At 40.4% G+C, this 21,400-nt stretch overlaps 1 protein-coding gene across 16 annotated transcripts in view; it reads left to right on the top strand.

The window, feature by feature from the left end:
• The window catches only part of ank3b (ankyrin 3b), a 178,108-nt gene that overhangs the window by 87,448 nt on the left and 69,260 nt on the right, over nucleotides 1-21,400 (top strand). For 13 of the 16 annotated variants that reach the window (XM_063482630.1, XM_065471627.1, XM_063482619.1 and 10 more), the window contains exons 4-11: nucleotides 293-391; nucleotides 2,792-2,890; nucleotides 11,637-11,822; nucleotides 13,166-13,189; nucleotides 17,786-17,884; nucleotides 20,000-20,098; nucleotides 20,579-20,677; nucleotides 20,771-20,968. In XM_063482630.1, the coding sequence (XP_063338700.1) occupies nucleotides 293-391; nucleotides 2,792-2,890; nucleotides 11,637-11,822; nucleotides 13,166-13,189; nucleotides 17,786-17,884; nucleotides 20,000-20,098; nucleotides 20,579-20,677; nucleotides 20,771-20,968 (903 nt within the window). The remainder of the gene's footprint in view (nucleotides 1-292; nucleotides 392-2,791; nucleotides 2,891-11,636; nucleotides 11,823-13,165; nucleotides 13,190-17,785; nucleotides 17,885-19,999; nucleotides 20,099-20,578; nucleotides 20,678-20,770; nucleotides 20,969-21,400) is intronic. The other 3 variants (XM_063482624.1, XM_063482621.1, XM_063482634.1) reach the window with 1 other exon arrangement.

The following is a 21,400-nucleotide window of genomic DNA, read 5'->3' as shown; positions in this document are numbered from 1 at the left end:
AAAGTGATATTTTTCACTTGCAGCAATCAGACACTGAAGCTTGTAAAAGTGCTTTAAAAGCTTCCATAGCCTTAAGTCAATCCATGCTGCTTTTAACTCTCCTGCACTCCCCCAGAGAGATGTGTGTGCAGTTTGCACCTCTGCTGTAAACAAGCAATATGCAAAACATTTCTCCTGTGTGACTCATAAACATCCACATAGCCCAGGCCTTTACATGCATCCAAAAAGCTAAAAATAATTATTCCTAAGTTTTCCTAAAATTTAAAATGTTTGTTTTGTTTCTATTCTTTAGAAAGGAAACACTGCCCTCCACATAGCTTCTCTTGCTGGACAGACAGAGGTGGTGAAGGAGCTTGTCACCCACGGTGCCAACGTCAATGCTCAGTCTCAGGTAAGGCATCCCCTCCCGAAAACACAGACACATGAACTCACAAGGCTGTACAGTGAAATCTTCTCTGTTGGAAGACCATGTTTGAGATCGTGCATTCATCCAGAAGAATGTGTGCATACAGGGTCCATTTGTGTGTGTGTGTGTGTGTATTTGCTTGCTGTGTCAGCAACTCTGCTGTGCAGCTTAGCCCACATTCGATAGTCAGGATGCGCACACACTCACAGTGGACTTGTCGCCACAGCAACTATAATGATGTCACTGTGAAGGCTTTGGCTGGAGCTGATGAGAGGAAGAAAATGACATCAGTATTGATGACCTTTAATCTTTAGTGCTGACCTGAACTTCTTTCCATCTCCGATTTTACTTGAAGAGTAGGAGAAGGTCAATTGATTTTATGCAAATTCTAGTAGTTACCAGTGTACATCACCAATGTCCATCACTGTACCAGATTTAGTCGTTACAATGCAGTTGCAATACTTGGGTTAAAAAGTATCTTTAGTTATCTGCACAGTGCCAAGTGCTTTTCCCAGTGTGAACTTCAGCATTTTGTCCTCTCTTTTTCTACTGACGCTTGATTCCACAGTAGAATTACAGTAGCGGGCAATGCGAAGCTTTAGTTTTTAACCATGCAATCAAATTTGTGTCATTTAAACACTAAAAGAAAGAGTTAGTTTTGTATGACAGTATGTTTATGTGGGACTGTAGCCTCAGGTTTATGCTGTTAGCTGGTAATTATGAGACAGTGCATTTCAGCGCTTCTCATGGAGTAACATGAAAATAATCTAACAAGCAGTGTAACGAAATTGCTCTCTTCAAGGAATAATTAAGTAACAAATAATTTGTAATACGTTACTGTGTTCACGGCATCTAAGGAGTAAATGTTTAGGATCTCTCCAACAGTAATGGGTGGTGCTTATTCTCTTCTCACATTAAAAGGGGCTTGTAAACCAGAGTGTCACTATAGCTAAGTTTTTTGAACAGGCAACCCATATGCTGAAGGCTGCAGGGGCCTTGTTTCAAAAATGACCCAGTCTATTTCCTCCATGTTAATCCCCATTAGTCTCTCTCTACTTTTCTGTCTATGCTTTACTGTCCCTGTCCAATAAAGGATAAAAATGATTGTTCTGAAAAATGCTTTATGGAGACAGGAGGGGGTCTTCTTCTCTTATACTTTCTGGGTCACTAGACACACCGGGGACATATAATTATGATTCAAAAGAATGAAAAAGTGGATTTCGCATAATTTGCCCCCTTTAAATTATGTGTATAACGAGAAAAGCATTTGGTGCAGTGACACCAGAATAACTACAAAGAATGGAAGAGGAGGATGAAGAGGAGTTTTTTTGCATGCTGAAGTGGTTTTTGGATGCCTGTGTTGCTATGGAGATATGTTTTCTTATATCTAGTGTGGTAACACACACACACACACACTTGTCAGCTTCAGCCCCAGATTGACTTTTATCTACACTCTTATCAGGTGTGAGGTATGTGTTGAGGTGACGGTATGTACACCATGATAACGCTGCTGGAATATAACATTTGTGTGGGGTGGTGGGAGTCAGGGAAAAACAATCTCCCTACTCTCAAGTATGATTGGGTCATCATAGTTTTAGTGTATAATAGCAACGTGTGGCAATCAAGTTTTCTGAAAATTAAATTAAGAAACCTTTTATAGAATAAAAACCTGTTTTGCAGTCAATTTCACACCTGACACATCAAGGTGCTTTATCACATTATTGCAGAAATCCTATAAAGCCAATATTGCCAAAAAGCAGTACTGCTTATTGATGTTTCAGCACTGCCCACAATGACCTAATGTAAGCAGAGATATTAACGGGATTAATCACCTTATCACCTGACTCCTTGATATCAGTCTGACCAACATTTGTTGTGTTTTTAGTCTATTAACACTAGTCTTTTTAATCATTTGTATTGTAACTTTATTTAGTTTGTTTTGTCAAATGTGTTTTACTGTACAGGTTCTATATTTTTCTTTAGAAAGAAGGTATAGATGTCTACATAATGTCTTTCAGTCCACATGCAGAATTTTATTCATATTTCTGTTTTTTCCAATATATGATAATTTCTTTGGGGTGAGAAATGACAATCACATCTTTCTTTCTGTAAGGGTCATTATTTTATATAACTGGACTTTAACTGAGACACTATTATTTGGTACTAATAGAAGTAATTTTTTCTACAAGCACGCAAACACTTTATCAATATATACAAAATAAAGCATGCTTCGGTGTTCTTGCGCTGTTTTTGGCTTGGTAAAGTTTCATTAATTACCTCTAATGTTTAAATTCCCTATCCTTGTGACACATAGATCGAGAATCTGTTAGAATGTGTCATTTTTTAAACATTAACAGCATCATTTCTTCTTTTGTTTCTCTGCAGAATGGCTTCACTCCGCTGTATATGGCAGCGCAGGAGAATCACTTGGATGTGGTGCAGTTCTTATTGGACAATGGCTCCAGCCAGAGCATCGCCACTGAGGTAAAGGCAGTCTCTCATACACATACACAAAACACAAAGACACAACCTAACATGTGTTTGCACATGCTCACAAACCCATAACATCTTCTAACAGCTACCAACCCCCTCTGTAATTACATTGCAACATTATGACCATCGGTTTCTTTGTTTCAAATGTTAGATTAGTGCCTGCACCCGCTAGCTCATTTAGTAGACGACCGGTGTAACATATGAGGTCACTGTTTATTAGGGTTAGAAAAAATAATTATTTTTCAGAGATTAATCTGTTGCCTAGAGGGAGTAAAGAGGCAGAGTGATTAGAGTGAAGGAGGTAGAGACGGGAGCAGCAGCAGCATGTGTTCGTTCAGAGTGACCTTGACTGTCTTCAGCTGCCAGCAGAGGGAGGAACCGGTGACGTTAACAGGAGAAAAAGCATGAGTGGCGAGACCAAACGCTACGCTGTGAGTGTGACACAGCGATCCATCATCTGCAGTAGTAAAGCAGACGGCCGACTGCCACCGCTGCAAGACTAAAGTGTGATGATCGTTTTTCATTTTAGTCACATCTTTCAGTTTCTGATCCATAATCATTCTAACTGACACATGAAAAAACTTTATAATTTCTTCCAAACAAGTTAATTTTCCTTTCATACAAAATGTAGGGATAGGCTAAGGTTAGCACTAATGACGACATTCTGAGTATGAATCATTTAAATACAAGCATCTGTACAGTTTAAATTTTGGCTATGTTGTTGGGAATCTTAAAGTCTAGATCACACGTGGGCAAAGGAGGGCCAGGAGGTCCCTGAAGTATCTCGATCCAGTCCACCACATGTTCAAAGGAGAATAAAATGAGCATCTAGCGATATATACATATACAGATGCAGTTATGTGGATTACAAAGAAAAAGTGTTCGGCAGATCGGACATAAAGAATAAATCAAATCAAATCACTTTTTTATCGTCACATCACATGTGCAGGTACACTGGTACAGTACATGTGAGTGAAATTCTTGTGTGCGAGCTTCACAAGCAACAGAGTTGTGCAAAATACAATAATGTAAAACAAGCAAAATATAAAAATGGCTAATCTAAAAAGTAATAAATATATGTACAATATGTAAAGGTATATACATTACTGAATGTGTATACTAAATATGTTTTTCTACGTGTGTGTGTTTGAGTGTGTATATAGTATGTATATACATGTTTTACAAATGAAATAAAGTAAACAATAAAATAAGATATATAAAATATACAGAGGTTGGTATGTGCAAAACAGTGGTATTTATATACAGTATGGAGTGCATAATGTTGAAGTTCCAGTAGTGAGGGTGAGGTGTCTATGAAGTGTTCAGCAGTCTGATGGCCTGATGGAAAAAGCTGTCTCTCAGTCTGCTGGTACGGGACCGGATGCTGCAGAACCTCCTTCCTGATGGAAGTAGTCTGAACAGTTTATGGCTGGGGTGACTGGAGTCCTTGATGATCCTCTCCGCTTTCCTCAGGCACCGCTTCCTGTAGATGTCTTGGAGGGAGGGAAGCTCACCTCCAATTATCCGTTCAGAGCACCGCACCACTCTCTGGAGAGCTTTGCGGTTGTGAGCGGTGCTGTTGCCGTACCAGGTGGTGATGCATCCAGTGAGGATGCTCTCAATGGCACAGCGATAGAAGGTCCTGAGGATGCGGGGGCTCATGCCGAATCTCTTCAGTCTCCTGAGAAAGAAGAGGCGCTGCTGCGCCTTCTTCACTGTTTTGTTTATGTGTACTGACCACGTAAGATCCTCAGCCAGATGTACACCAAGGAAGCGGAAGCTGCTCACTCTCTCCACAGCGGCGCCGTTGATGGTGATGGGGGTGTGTACTCCTCTGCACCTCCGGAAGTCCACTATCAACTCCTTTGTCTTTGCGACGTTGAGGGTGAGATGGTTGTCTTGACACCAGTGGGTCAGGGCGCTGACCTCCTCCCTGTAGGCCGTCTCATCACCGTTGGTGATAAGACCCACCACTGTAGTGTCGTCCGCAAACTTCACAATGATGTTGGAGTTTCTAGTGGCCGTGCAGTCGTAGGTGTAGAGTGAGTACAGGAGAGGGCTCAGTACACACCCCTGTGGAGCACCAGTGTTCAGTGTGATGGGGGATGAGGTGGTGCTGCCCAGTCTGACCACTTGGCGTCTGTCAGACAGGAAGTTAAGGATCCAGCTGCAGAGGGAGCTGCTCAGTCCTAGATCCTGCAGTTTCCTGTCCAGCTTCGAGGGAACGATGGTGTTGAATGCTGAGCTGTAATCTACAAACAGCATTCTCACATACGTGTCTCTCTTCTCCAGGTGTGACAGGGCAGCATGGAGTGTCAGGGCTATGGCATCATCAGTGGACCTGTTGTGGCGGTATGCGAACTGTAGAGGGTCCAGTGAGTCGGGTAGTGCAGAGCAGATGAAGTCCCTGACCAGCTTCTCGAAGCATTTGCTCACGATGGGGGTCAGGGCTACGGGTCGCCAGTCGTTCAATGAGGAGATGGTGGAGGATTTGGGTACAGGGACGATGGTGGCCATTTTGAAGCAGGCTGGGACTACAGACAGAGAGAGGGAAAGGTTGAAGATGTGTGTAAACACTCCAGCCAGCTGAGCCGCGCATGACTTGAGGACGCGGCCGGGAATCCCGTCCGGACCAGTAGCTTTGCGTGCGTTCACCCTCCTGAAGCACTTCCGCACATCCTCCTCAGACACAGTGTGCGCACTGACGTCATCCGCGGTGCGCACACTGTCCGGTCTCGTGGTGTTCGCTGTGTCGAATCTAGCGTAGAATACGTTTAGATCCTCACACAGAGAGGCCGTGGTCTGCGGTGTGCTGGTTTTCCCTCTAAAGTCTGTGATCGTGTTTAGTCCCTGCCACATACTCCGAGGGTTGTCAATCTGTTGCTCCACCCTGTCCCTGTACTCACGTTTGGCTGCTTTGATCGTCTTCCGGAGTTGGTAATGTGCGTGTTTGTAGTCCGATGTGTTCGCGGAGGCAAAAGCGGTGCTCCGTGCCGCCAGTGCTGTGCGAACATCTCCGTTAATCCAGGGTTTTTGATTTGGGAAGGATTTAACTGTTCTGGATGGGACGACATCTTCCACGCATTTTCTGATAAATCCGCAGACTGAGTCTGTGTACTCATCAATGTCTTTAGCAGCCACGTGAAACATTTCCCAGTCCGCGTGATCAAAACAGTCCCGCAGCGTAGACTCCGATTGGTCCGACCACCGGTGCACCGCCCTCAGGGTTGGAGCTTCCTGTTTCAGCTTCTGCCTGTAGGCGGGCAGGAGCAGGATGGAGCGGTGATCTGATTGGCCGAATGGGGCGCGGGGGAGGGCTTTGTATGCATCCCGGAAAGAGGTGTAGCAGTGGTCAAGAAGCCGGTCTCCACGAGTGCTGAAATGGATGTGTTGGTGTAGTTTTTGTGAGACTTTCTTCAGGTTACCCTTATTAAAGTCCCCGGTCGTGATAAACGCCGCCTCTGGGTGTGCGGTTTCCTCACTGCTGATCGCGCTGTACAGTTCCCTGAGTGCTCGGTCAGTGTCGGCTTGTGGGGGAATGTAAACCGCCGTAATAATCACTGCTGTGAATTCCCTTGGTAGCCAGAATGGCCGGCACTTAATCATCAGGTACTCCAGGTCCGGTGAGCAGAAAGATTTGACCGGGTGCACGTTCGCATAATCACACCAGCTGTTGTTGATCATGAAACATACACCACCGCCTCTGCTTTTCCCAGTAAGCTCCTGTGACCTGTCCGCGCGGTGCACAGAGAACCCCGGTAGTTGTATTGCGGAGTCCGGTACCTTGTCCAATAGCCAGGTTTCTGTGAGGCAGATCACGCAGCAGTCCCGCATCTCTCGCTGGAATGAGATCCGTGCCCGAAGCTCGCACAGCTTGTTCTCCAGAGACTGCACATTAGCCAGTAATAAACTGGGTAACGGTGGTCTGTTAGTGCGCCGTCTCAGTCGAACCAGAACGCCAGATCTTCTCCCTCTGCGTCGGCGTTTGCGGCCTCCACGGGCCCAGAACAAAGGCGTCTCAGGTGAGATGAATGGGGGGTCTGCAAACGGAGGGTCCGTGTTGCAAAACTTGAACTCTGGAAAGTGATGAGAAAGTCCATCTTTTATGTCCAGTAAGGTTTGTCGGTCGTACACAAGGAGACATGTGCTACTCGTGAAAAAATAAAGAAAAAGTAAAATTAAACACAAAAAACAGCTGTTGCTTGGGGGAGCTCGCGACGAGGCTGCCATACTCGGCGCCATCTTGGTTAAGTTGTCAACTGAAGCAGTATGCAGAACACATAAAGATTATACTGTCATGATGTTATTCTGTACTTGCTGTCCATTTAGTTTTTGGTTTCAGTACCTTAAATGTTGCACTCAGCCCTAACAGGTCATTTAATTTCTGCTAGTGATGCAGAAACATCTCATAAATATAGTTCTTTTTTCAGTTTTTATTCTGTATAAAACAGCTGTTATTTGAGCAAACATTATTTAAAAAGGAGCTAATCAAAGTTTTTAGATAGGGATTAATAGATATGTTGTGCTCCTGTGAAAAATAATGACAGGACAGGAAACAATGAAGCTCCAAAGTGCACAAAGATAAAAAATACCAGGTATCAGATACCCGTACAATGTTGTAAGTGGGATCAATCAGACTCATCCTTTTAAAATATACTTTAAAGCTTTAGTTTGAAGGTAATTAGAGAGGTGCCTTTTATGTTCTGCTGATGTGTTCTGCAAATGCACATTTGATGCTGCTTTTATCTTATTAGTATTAGTATTAGTGTGGTGTTTACAGAACTGTGTCTGAGACATTTCACTCAGGCCTTCGTGGCACCTCATTTTTCCTCCTCGTCTTTCTTCCTTTTCTCTCCTCCTCATTTCTTTTTCATGCCCTCCATCATTCTTTTGTCTGCCTCCGTCTCCTCCTGCTCCCCTCTTATTCCACCACATCTCACTCTTCTCCTCTTTTCACCCTTTTTGTGACTACTCCAGTGGGGTGAGACCAATGTGAATTATTCATGTGAGGAAATATATCTATGAAGCAACTCCTGCTGTTTAATAATTCATGTTTAAGCATTTAATTAGAGAACAAAGCCTTTATAAGAAATATTTGTCTATATTTGAGGATATTAGAATCATCTTTTTTGCCATCACTTTATAAGGGGCTTTACAAAATCTCTTTATTTTTAGTGTGCAACTTTGCTGATACCCCATCAGAATAACTTGATTTTTTTAATAACTCGCTTTGTATTGTTCAAAAACTGGCTTGTGCTATTTTGGTAAGAAGGAAATTGTGCTCTGTCACTTTCCATTTTTAAGCTTTTAAAGGAATATCAAAACCCTGTCTTTGCCTTTTTGTTTGAGGCTGCTGATGCTGTTGTTTGAGTCCCAAAGTATTTTTAGGACATTAAACTATTTTTTTTTTCTTTTCCTGATTCCGAAATCAGATGAAACGGGAGCTAGTGCTTAGGGATGGATTGTGACCTTTAAAATTCTTACAAAGCCTAAATTTATGCATTTGAATGTGTTTGTGTGCCCAGGGGTATGCGCATGTGTGGGTGTGTTTTGCAAACATGTTTTTGGATCACATTATGAATGTGTGTCAGCCTGTTTATGCACGTGCCTCTGTGTGTGTGTGCGTGTCTGTGCAGGCGAGGGTGTGTTTGTTTCTCGCCCTCACTGATTATTTGTGTGAGCGGCGTTGGATGAGGGGGGAGTTTCGGCTTTAATGTGTGGGTGTCTAGTGATGCCGAGTTGGTTTTATCTAGACAGTTGGTGTCCTATATAAACATACAAGTGTGCACACAGACACACATAAACACACAAAGACACACATACATGCAGAGTATATTGTTTTCCTTGCAAGGAATCTTTCCTTTGATGAGTCATAGACGCTCTCCTAGTAGCATCTTACATTTATCTTATTGCCTGCGTGAGTCAGTGTCTATATATAGTATGTATATGTGTGTGTGTGTGTGTCTTTGTGTTTGTAGGCAGTATGCAATCTCATCTTGTCTGCGTCCTAGTATGTGTCCATTAGCAGCTAAATTTCCTTTCCGTTTGTTCTTAAGTGAGACACTGAACTTACTAAAGCACTTACAGTGTCTAAAACTAAAATGCCTAAATTGCTGAATGGTTATGTGATTGCCCTTTACTTGTTCAGCGGCTGTATGTAAATTTGATCATAGGGACTTAAATATTGTTGAATTATAAAGGTGATTGCCAGTGTCTCAGTGTCAACTAGTGTCTTGAGTTTAACCATAAAGCAGCCAAGCTATTTTATAGTAACAGTTGGGTCATTTTATGATAAACTCATATTTTATACATAACTACTTTTTAGCTTTTCTCACTCAAGGACCAATAAGCTTAATCTACTGTAAGACGTAAAAATTATCCACGATTCACAAGAATCGCTGTTCCTAGAAGATTGCTCAGAATTTAGTGAAACTTGCACACAGTGGTCATATAAGGGGTTCAAATTCACTCAGAATCACATTTTCTTCTACATTAAAGTTCAGTTTAATTCAATTCTCTTTAATCTATATAGCGCCAAATCACAACAACAGCCACCTGAAGACGCTTGATATTGTAAAGTAAAAACCCTACAATAATACAGAGAAACCACAACAGTCAGATGATCCCTTATGACCAAGCACTTTAGCAACAGTGGGAAGGAAAAACTCCCTTTTAAGAGGAAGAAACCTCTAGCAGAACCAGGCTCAGGGAGGGGTAGCCATCTGTGGCAGATGATTGTCATTGACATTCTGGTTTAAAATAGTTGTGTTTATGTTTATCAGACAAACATGTTTATGCGAGAAAGGAGTTAACCTGAAAGATCTCCTTCACATGAACTGTTTTTATTGTCAGTTTGGGTGTTAACCATCTGCCTTTAAGGCTTGCTAGCTATGTAGCATTCTGTTAGCCACTGTTCACTGCAACCTCTGACTCTAACATGCATAACATGCATCTTTCTCAGCCCTACTACAGTTAGTATCGTTCCTAATTTAACTCTCAACAAGTTCCTAAGGAGTTCTATGACAATGTCAGGCATTTTCCTCATGGGGGGACCAACACAAAAGGGAGGAACCAGTGACGTTAAAAACACCACCCACAAAAGATTATAGTTTTTGGTTTTTAATCATGCCAGCTGCCGATTGAATGGATGAATAGTTTGATAGCTGCCGAAATGTTTTAAATATAGAGCGCAATCTGTGAGTGCCAACTTAAGAATCTGTCATTTTATGCTTCTTCCGTGTTGGACGTCAGTAGACAGGCATCAGATTTAATGTGTGTAATCTGAAATTATGAACTTGAAGTGAAAATGTGTAATTGAATTCACTCTGAGAGTATTAGTCACATTCACAGCAGCAAGAAAATAAAAGTTCAGGCTCTGAGAGAACAAAGGCGACTTGATTAAGTCTCTCATTGTCTTATAAAAGCGACGTGCCTGAATCACGAACAGCTGTCACTTTACCAGCTAGAAGCAGCTACAAGCGTATCATATGCCATCTCTGAAAGTGTGACTGTCAGCTGACGTCAAGAAGAAAGGAGTGTCCATGATTATTAAGATGATATTTTAGGATTCTTAGCTCTGATTAAGGTTGTGTTGAAACCTCCGAAAGGAGATGCAAGCACACTCCTCTTCTTGCCCCATATTTACAGATGGCGTCCAAACTGCAGTGCTTCGGATGAGAAAATAATACTAACAGGACTCTGGAGGCACACTGGCCCTGTGTCCCTCTCATCTGCTTTATAAGCCGACAGCCCTGATTTATATCATGCAATTTTACAGAGGATGGCCAGGCTGTAAGGACAGCAGGCAGACACCTCAAAGGTGTTTGATTCGATTTTTTTGGCTGATGATTTAAAGCACCAGCAGCCAAAAAAATGTCATGTATAAAACATGTTTAATTCCCACTGCAGGACTTTAAATCACATCAGGTGAGCTTTGGAAAAGGTGACCTGGTGTGCTTAAATACTTTATACCTTTATATGTAGGTTTACCCACCACTTTTTTCCAGACTTAAATATATTATTATATATAAGGCTGATATTTTTGACGACTTTCATAGACTTTACAACTTTTAATAGAAAGAAAATGAAAGTAGAAGCAGCTGGTGGTCAACACATTTTTGCTTTACAGGCAAAATATTCCCAGTTTGATTCCGGGTGGAGACACAAATCCAGTGTCAGGGGTTTACAAGCCAGTTTAATCCTAGTGACGGTCCCAAGCTCAGATAAAGGGGAGGATTCCTTCAGGAAAGGTATTTAGTAAAAAAAAAATCTGTGCCGAATCGAATATGCAGAGCCGTCTGCTGTGGTGACCTATTGGGAAATAAGAGAGCAGTTAAAAGTACTTCCTAGTAGTGTAAGCAGCATCCTGAACTCAGATGAGTTTCTTGAAAGTTTTTTTAAAGATAGTCATGTTTAAGTTGCTCTTTTCTACCAATTTTACCATTGTTATTATTTTATTATTATTATAATGCTTCCAATTTTGCCCAAATACCTGAAAAACTATTGACATTCACCTTCAGGCTTAGCTGTAATTTTCTAGTGCAATAGCAACTATTACCTTGCTAAGCTAAGAGGTTTTACATGATAAAATATGTGCATTACATTAGCATGTATTCACTGCCATCTTACCGTATGTTGTTAAAGGGTGTCGTACTTTGGGAAAACACTTAACACATAATCACTTTATTGTGTCTGAGGTGACATTTATAGCTTACAGTTGACTTTTTCTGGTTTGCAGGATGGTTTCACTCCGCTGGCGGTTGCACTGCAGCAGGGCCATGACCAGGTAGTTTCCCTTTTGCTGGAAAATGACACCAAGGGCAAGGTCCGCCTCCCAGCGTTGCACATCGCTGCACGTAAAGATGACACCAAGGCTGCCGCCCTCCTCCTCCAGAACGACCACAATGCTGATGTGGAGTCTAAGGTATGAGCTATGAGCTGGACTACACTTCCCATAATGACCTGCTGTTTTGTCGTGTCTGAGATCTGGTCTTACTCATTCATAGTCCCATGACAACTTTCATGTAATATGGGTCCGATTCCTGTTACGTCTTTCTTTACGAAGGTACCTGCGAGGGTTAGCGGTGGTTAGATAACTGCTGACCGTAGCATACAAACATCAAGGTGGGCTACATCTTCTCACTTTACTTCAATCATGAGAGGAAATAAGGATATTTCCAAACTATTACACCTATTTCTTTTTTTTCCAACCATGTCTAAAGACTTTATTTCCATTGGTGATGTAGAAAACAGAACCATTTGTCTTTTAAAAATCCCATTTCCTGTTTCCTTTACTTTCAGTCTCAGATTTAGTGACTGAAGTCTCACAAACAATAAACTGTCCATATATCAAACTACATTGAATTATGTACATTATATTAAATTATTTCTGTATATTAATGACAATAAACCCCAATCTCAAAAACAGTGATATAACTGAAATGTAATGTAATGGGACAAAATCTCAAACATCAAAAATATTTGCAAGTAACATGGGTTCAAATGTCATTTGTACTTTATTTGCATGGAACTGACCATCAATCACATATTACATATTATAGGATAGGGCAGAAAAGAGATTGTCTTTGCTAAAGACTAAGATGCTTTTAGAGTATCTATATAAAAACTAAGGATAGTCTACTAACAACAAAATTGTTCAAGACTTCCATTAATATGGAATACATTTTGAATTATGTGATTCTCTGGATTAATTAAGGGTACACCTTAAGCTGTGGCCTTGACTACCCTTCCCCCAATACACCTGTATACTTGTGGTGTGTGTGTGTGTGTATAATTCCCTCAGGGTATCATTGGGCTATGAATATTTATAAGTTCCTTCTGTTGTTCTGTGTTGATATTTCTATTAGTCGTTTAAGTCCCAGACAAGTTTTCTGTGGGACAAAAATTGAGCAAGTGTTCATATTTTGGATTTTTAGAGGCACTCAGGGCAAGAAACAGTATCATCAAAAACAACAATACAGCTACATTTACCCCAAGGACCATTCTCATTGTAGAACAAATACACACTGTAAGGGAGAGTTGCAGTCCATTCCCCAGTTTTGTGTACTTCTTTGTGACTGCTTTTTGGTTCTTTTCATTGTTTACAGCCACATTGTCACATACCCATCCTATAGCTTGATGCAACCATGTTGTTGGTGTTGCAGTTGTTCTTGTTGTGGTGCACTAACCACCTCATTCTCTCCTCCTTCTTTTGTTCCTCCCTCTACTTGTTCCTTTTTCTTACAAATCCCCCCTTTTCCCTTCTAGATGATGGTGAATAGAACAACAGAGGTACATCTTCTCTCCTTCTTCTCTTCTCTTCTCTTCTCTTCTCTTCTCTTCTCTTCTCTTCTCTTCTCTTCTCTTCTCTTCATTATTCACTCATGGTCACCATTGCAAAGCCTTCTGTCTGCTAGCATGAGCACTAGCACTAAATGCTGGCATGAAAGCTTTTGCTGCTGAACCCATGTGCCCATTTTTTTAAGCCTGCATGGCATTTTGACTTTTTTATTTCTGTGTATGCAGTGGCTCGCTGCTATAGTTTATAGCATTGTAAATTCAGCAGCGCAGTGCATCTGGAGGATTCACAGCGTTTCACTTGCTCCTCATTTTGTCATGTTACAGCCTTATTCCAAAATGAATTAAATCCATTTTTCACCTCAAAAATCTACACGCAATAGCCCATAATGACAAAATGAAAAAATCTTTCTTGAAAATCTTAAAAAATTTATTAAAAGTAAAAAGCTGTCTATATAACATCCCATAGTTGACAGTGCATGTCTGAGCGCAAACCAGGCCATAAATTCCAAGAAATTGCCTACGAGACAAGATTGTATTGTGACACAGTTCTTGAGAAGGGTACAGAAAAACTTCTGCAGCATTGCAATTACAGTCCAAAGTCTTTTTCAGTATGATGCTGCTGTTCAATCTTGGCTGTTTTGGGGCAATTTCTCTCATCCTTCTCTGCAGACCCTCCCAAGCTCCATCAGGTTTGATGGGGGGCGTCGATATATAGCTGTTTTCAGATCTCTCCAGAGACGTTAGTGTGGTTTCAAGTCTGAGCTCTGGCTTGGCCACTCACAGACATTCACAGAGTGCTTGCAAAGGCACTACTTTGTGTTCTTGGCTGTGTGCTTGCAGCCGTTGTACTGTTGAAAGATGAAGCAGGTTATCATCAAGGATGTCCCTGTACATTTCTGCATTCATCTTTCCAATTGACCCTGACTAGCCTCACAGTTACTGCTGCTGAAAACATTCCCATAGCATGATGCTGCCACCACCATGTTTCACTGTAGGAATGGTATTGGCCAGGTGATGAGTGGTGCCTGGTTTCTTCTAGACATGATGCTTGGCATGCAGATCAAAGAGTTTGATTGTGGTTTCACCAGACCAGAGAATTTTCATTTCTCATGGTCTGAGAGTCTTTCAGATGCCTTTTGGCAAACTCCAGTCCTGTGCCTTTTACTGTGGCGTGCCTTCCATCTGGCAACTCGACCATACGGGCTTGATTAGTGGAGTGCTTCAGAAACCTTTTTCATTAACGGATGTTGGAGGCCACTGTGCTCATTAGAATCTTTAATGCTGCAGAATTTTTCTGTACCCTTCCGCAGATCTGTTCCACAATACAATCCTGTGTCATCGGTCTACAGACAGTTTCTTGGACTTTATAGCTTGGTTTGTGCTCTGACATGCACTGTTAACTATGCAACTTTATATAGGCAGTTTTTAACTCTTAATAAATTTGCAACAATTTGAAACAAGCCTTTTTCACTTTGTCATTATGGGGTATTTTGTAGAATTTTGAGGGGAAAATGAACTTATTCATATTCCATTTTGGAATAAGGCTGTAATGTGACGAAATGTGGAACCAGTGAAGTGTTGCATATACTTTCCAGATGCACTGCATAATGTATTTCTACACTAGGGTAATACAATCAGTATATCATCACAGTCATATTACACATAGCACTTTGCAGAAAAGTAATACCTACTTGATTTTAACTTAATTTAAATAAATGTATTTTATTTTTGTTTCATGGTTTATATAAGTGCAGTCCAAGACACATTCAACTTCTTCCAGTTCCAGTACAATACCAGTGTATAGCCTCCAGGTGTCCAAAGTTCCAACTTTTTGAGTCCGAACCAGCCAATATCTGATATAAATATCTATAAGTTTATAGTCCCTGCATCTAAAATGATATCTGGTTTTAGATTAGTTTGTAATATGTTCTTGGGAACATCTACACCATGTGTCCAAATTGTTATTACATACATTTAACCTATATTTGTAAAAGTGTAATGCAAAATGCCCCAAATTTTTGCCCAGTCTCACAAGGTTAAAGAATCCTCAAAAAATTCCTAGATGGAAAATTCCAGATGTGGATTCAAAAGTAAAATTTTTCGAAGTTGTGCCAAGGTATGGTGGCTCTGAAAGGTCAAACCCACTTCAACCGAAAGAAACAGTAGAGACTAGAAATAGGCTCCAAAAGTGCACAAATCACAACAGGAGTTGGATAAAACACAGTGAAAGTTGAATTATTATAACAGGAAAAAACTAAAACCTTAAAACAATCCTGAAGAGTTGTTGAGGAGACACTAATGTGACAGAACAGCTATATGACAAGCTAACAGTAAACAGATAGGAAACGTGCATTATATGAATTATGCAATTAAAGTACACTTTACCTAGCATCCTTTTCTTCCTCACAAAACAGATGAATCCTCCACTTCTTTTAAGCGTCTCCTGGTGCAATCCTTATTGTGTTTCGGTTTCCTTTATTTCAGGAGCTGTTCTGTCACGTTAGTGTCTCCCCCAAAATATTTCTGTGTTTTTTTCTGTATTTTTTCTACTTCTATTCTGTTTTTATTCAACTTCCATTGTGTTTTGTGTTGCTTTACTGCAAATCCGCCCAAAACTTTTGGAGTAATGCTGAAAACAAAGAGACAAACCAAACCACTACTAAAATGTCTTTGGTGGAGGTAATTGAGCTTCTATCAGTGAAATCCAGCAGGGTACCAACACAGGATTAGGGAAAACAAAACTAAAAGAGGAGGAAAATGTAAAAAAAAAAAAAAAAAAAAAAAAAGAGCTCAGCAGAGGCATCAAGGTGTAAGATTTGAGTTTGCATAACTTAAAAAAGAACTTTATCTTTACCATAAATCCAGAGTTTATGGGATGCATGAAATCATCGTGGTCATCAGGAAGATAAACTGCTACAGCACAGCCTAATTTTTATTCAAATTAAATAAAATCAACAAAGAAAATTCTTTTGTTGATGTGATTTTTCTCATGCAAAAAGTAGCAGTAGCCAGTTCATGTGAATACTGCTGTGTTCGCATACTCTTCATCTTGAGTTCATTACTGGGTACATTCTCATTTAGTCTAAAATATGATGTTTAGAATTACAATGTAAACTTTTAAATGTAACTACAATTTATGTAATATTTTTATTCATTTTCTTGTCAAGAGTAAGATATTTTGCAATAACTGGGAAGCTAATGACAAGCTTCAGTTGACTTCAGCTTATCATACTGTAGCTTAAGGATTACAGATGGGGAAAATAGCTAGTTTGAGTGGTTTTGTTCATACAAAGAATTGTGATTTTACAAAAGTGAATGCCCTGAACCCTTACATGCTTGTAACATGTAACTGTATCCAGCAGTAATGGGCATTGGTTTATCAGACCATTGCACCCAGCTGACATGTGAAATGACGTGTTGGAAACCACATCAGTTAGCAAAGCAAAAACTCAAAAAGAACTTTGAAATAAAAAAAATGCATTAGCTAGTCTTGTTGTCTTTTTGGAGTTGTATTTATGTGTGTTGTGTAATATCCTTGTGTTGTTGACATTTCTTTCTCCCTTCACAGTAGCATCTCTCTGTACTGTGATCCCACTTGAGTTACAATATTTTTATTTGTTATTTGATGTAGAAACATTAATTTTTTGGCATGCACTGCTTGTTGCTGCAAAAAATAATTTTGGGAAACAAGCTAAGAATGAACAGTTCGAAATGATCAAACTAAATGAATGATTTCTTTGTTTTTTTAAGCCGTTCATGTTCAGTGAGCCGGTAACTTAAAAGTCTTAAAAAATGGCAATAGTTTAGGCTTTTCAGTCACTGTTTCTTAAAAGCAGTCTTACAAACTCAACTAAAATAGATGCATGCTCACCTGCATGCTGCTTCCTGTCAGATAAAAGCATATAGCAAGGAGTTTTTTAGGAATGAAAACAAAAGCTTAATGAGACACATAGTATTTGCATTTGTTTTTTAATCTGCATGCTTTTTTTATTTGGTAGGTTCTTATTTTTGTTTGTATTGTGTCAGACAGTGTTAAATGCTGTATACTTACCACAATAATTTCACAAAAAAGTTGAAATATGCAGTCAGTGGCCACTTTATTAGGTACATCTGCAAACCTTAATATAAACATACATGTTAGCATTCTGTTTTGATCGACATTGTCAGTCAGGTGGAAACAGAGATGTTACTGAGGTAGCAATTTGCATTGGACAAATTTATATTTGAATTTAAATCTGTCCAATAGAACACCAGCATTAAGCAAACAGTTAAATTAATGCCAATTGCCCGTCATAAGAATAATTGGTAGTGCTGTTGGACTTTATCAGCTTGCCTAATAAAGTGGCTAGGGAGTTTGTGTTTCTTATATAAGTCCACTCCTTTTATGTTGAAATTTTCAAAGCATGTCTGACTCCTGCTCAGCTCTGGTCTGCTGTGCTCTGTTAGTCTGCTTTTAGCAAGATGCTCTTACATGTAATGTCCAATCATGCTTTGCTTATTGCTCATTATTAGACAGTTGCTGCTTCTTTTTCCTTCCTCTTTAATTGTTTCTCTTCCTGTGTGTCTTGTCTCTCTCGTCTCTCTCAGAGCGGTTTCACTCCTCTGCATATTGCAGCTCACTACGGCAACATCAACGTAGCAACACTGCTGCTTAACAGAGGGGCAGCTGTGGACTTCAAGGCGAGGGTAGGTCCTTCACTTCAAAGGCGACAAGCGCGCACACACACACACACACACACACACACACACACACACACACACACACACACACACACACACACACACACACACACACACACACTCATATCTACACGCAGAGTGCTGCTGCAAACCTTCATACCAAAATTCTTACTTTATGCAGGGAAGGATGTGCAGGAATTTTTGCTTGCCTGTGTGTATAATTCCACAGATGTACTTGTCACTCTCCTGGAGGAAACATGCACATGCAGTCCGCGTGCTATCTGATCCCACAGACTGTAGGAATGGATGCAGCAGTTATGGATTTTGATAGCTGGTGGTTTGTGAGTGTGTAAATGTTATAGCAAATAAGCACTTACCATGTGGAAACAACCCAAAACACACGTCTCATACCATAATTTACTCATGAAAGTGGCCTCTTTTCTAATTATCTCACCCAATGTGCCATTTATTTGATTTATTCATAAATGTTACAGTTATGCTTTCCTAAATATATGTTAGAAGTGGGCACATTTATGAGTAAATTAATCTGTTTGTAACAGAATCCACTCAAAACTTATCTTCTGCTTATCTGAAGTCGGGTTGCAGTGTCAGCAGGCTAAGCTGGGTTTTTCAGACTTTCCAATTCCTCCAGGGAGATCCAAAGGCATTCCTAGACATGATGAGATAAATAATCTCCAGTATGATCTGGGTCTGTCCCAGGGTCTCCTCCAAGTTGGGCATCCCAGAAAACCCAGAAGGGAGGCTCCCAGTCGATTTCTGAATCACCTCAGTTGGCTTCTTTCCACATGAAGGATCAGTGGCTTTACTCTGAGCTCCTCTATGTCTGCAGCTGAGCCCACCCTTTTATATTTGCACCCTTATTTTTTTGCTAATTATGCACATTTCATCACCATAGGTGAGAAATTGGGCAACACAAGCATTAATCCACATTTACACCCCATGCTCCACCTTCCCATCACTCATGAACAGATTACAAAACATAAACATAAATAAAAGTTGTTTCTTTTCCATGTCTATAATGTCAGTCAAAGTAACTTCTAATCTTCCAAGTTAGGATTAAAGGTGTTTGTCTTTTGATGTGTTTTGGTCCAGATTCAATAAATGCATCACTTTACTCAAAACAGAAACAGAGAATAGTCATACCGGCCTCTCTGATTCCTTTGTGCCACAAAGAGCTTTATTTTTTCCCCCAAGAACCATTAAAAACACATCATTGAGCCACACCCTCACACTCAACCCTCACTTTCCTTCATTACTGCAAACATGCACAGTAGGGGTGGGCCAGTAATTACATTTAAATTGTGATTTTTCTGCTAACAATATGAAAACAAGATATTGAGCTAAAGCAGTGAATGTGCCGCATTCTGTTTTATCAGGATCTTCTCGCTTCATCGTGTTTTTTAAATGCAGGATGTTCCTTTCCTCTACCGCACTTGCATTTATTGTTTCTGAAACGCCCAAATTCATGCTCTGAATGGCAAATTAGGTTCAGTTCATCTTTATTTTGTTCATTATTTCTATTTAATTATGTTTAAAGTTAAGGAAATCTGCTGAGAGATATTTGTTAGAATCTTCAAATGTTGCATGATGTTTTCAAAGCCAAGGAAGCATTTTAATAATCACATTCAAAGCTTGGACCAAGTTTTAGTACTTTACATATCATCTCTCTCTCCCTCACACACAAACACACACACACACACACACACACACACACGCACGATTTTGCTTGTATGTATGTATCATTCAGCAGCCCGGCATATTTATTTACTCTTTAAATAACTGTGAAAACTGTGTTCTTTGGTGGCAAAATATCAAACACATACTGGAAATACACACAATCTCTGGTGAACACATAGAGATATTAGAAGCCTCTGGCATTTTTAGAACAGAACCTCAAAGCTAAGGTTGCTCTGGCTGGAATGATCACTGTCCTCTAGAGGGGGGTATTTAGCCATTTCCCTCTGGCACTGTCAAATAGAGCCAATTTTCCCTAAAAGTGACGTATTAGCAGTGGTACTCCTTCTCTTTTCCTGAAATAAATATTGATTTTTCTTTTCTTTTTGGCTGAATAGCTAAACAATGCGTCTCTGTTTCCTGCAGAACGACATAACACCGCTGCACGTAGCATCCAAACGTGGGAACAGCAACATGGTGCGACTGCTGCTGGAGAGAGGGGCCAAGATAGATGCACGCACCAAGGTAAAATCACATGCGCACAATGTTATTTGATGCAGTGTTCAGTTTATATTTAAATATTGATATTTAAAAGTGTATTCATGTATTTAATGCTCATAGACTTCAATATTTCAATATAACTTAGAAGTGCTTTACATCAAACTAACATAACTCCTGATAAAGTTAACATACAGCCATACGTAGGCTGTTTACACAGGGTGGTATGTGAAATGAATATAATGGAAGGGTAAAAAACATTAATTAAAAATGAGAGGATAAAATCCATAATCACTAGGTGTAGGGTGCTTTACATTTGTCCATCATATAATTTTTTAGCTGAGGGATTTCCAAAAACCCTAAAATTATTATTATCTAATCCCACCCACAGCCGTGCGAGGTTTAAGCATCACCTGCGGTGTCATGTCATATCTTGTCTGTTGCTCTACGAGCTTGTTGATGATGGCATGAAGTTCACGGCTGAGCAGCAGGTGTTTGTTTTCACAGGACGGTCTAACTCCTCTTCACTGTGGCGCCAGGAGTGGCCATGAGCAAGTAGTGGAGATGCTGCTGAACAGAGGAGCTCCAATACTGTCAAAGACCAAGGTTTTTAAGAACAAGTCAACAAAATCACATTAGCAAATTGCATCCGTATTAACTTCACATCCCTGAACATCTTTCTCCTCCTTTTCCTTCCAGAACGGTCTGTCTCCTCTTCACATGGCGACGCAAGGCGACCACCTAAACTGTGTTCAGCTGCTGCTGCACCACGACGTGCCCGTGGACGACGTGACAAACGACTACCTGACGGCACTGCACGTTGCCGCCCACTGTGGGCACTACAAGGTGGCGAAGGTCATCGTGGACAAGAAAGCCAATCCCAACGCCAAGGCGCTGGTGAGGGGATCTCAATTATTTATTGTGATAAAAATTGATGAAAAGTACAAAATAATGGAGAGGAATTAAAAGGGCTCATCATCTCAGAGCATCTCGTTGCTTGGGCTAATCAGGAGAAGCAGGAATTCTTTTATGTAAAGTTAAAGATGATAAGACATTATGTTGTGACTCTTATTGAAATCCTGTTCCTGCATAAAAACAGTTGTGCTGAATATTTGAGCACCTTCTTTTTAGCAATGACAATCTCAATGACAATTGCATTTAATTTGAATGTAGACAAAGCTATTAGCTGCAGATAAAAGCTCCATGATCTCATGCAGTTGTCTGTGGGCTCCCACGTTGAAACCTTAAGCTTAAAAATTTGGTGGATATTTGAAGAAGTAGTGAAGTTCTAAGTTGCCAGCTACTGCCAGCTAACTTGGTTAGCAATGT

Source organism: Pelmatolapia mariae, linkage group LG8, assembly GCF_036321145.2.
Source record: "Pelmatolapia mariae isolate MD_Pm_ZW linkage group LG8, Pm_UMD_F_2, whole genome shotgun sequence".
NCBI lineage: Eukaryota > Metazoa > Chordata > Actinopteri > Cichliformes > Cichlidae > Pelmatolapia > Pelmatolapia mariae.
Note: the sequence above shows the minus strand (reverse complement) of the source record. Positions and strands in the feature narration are given on the sequence as shown.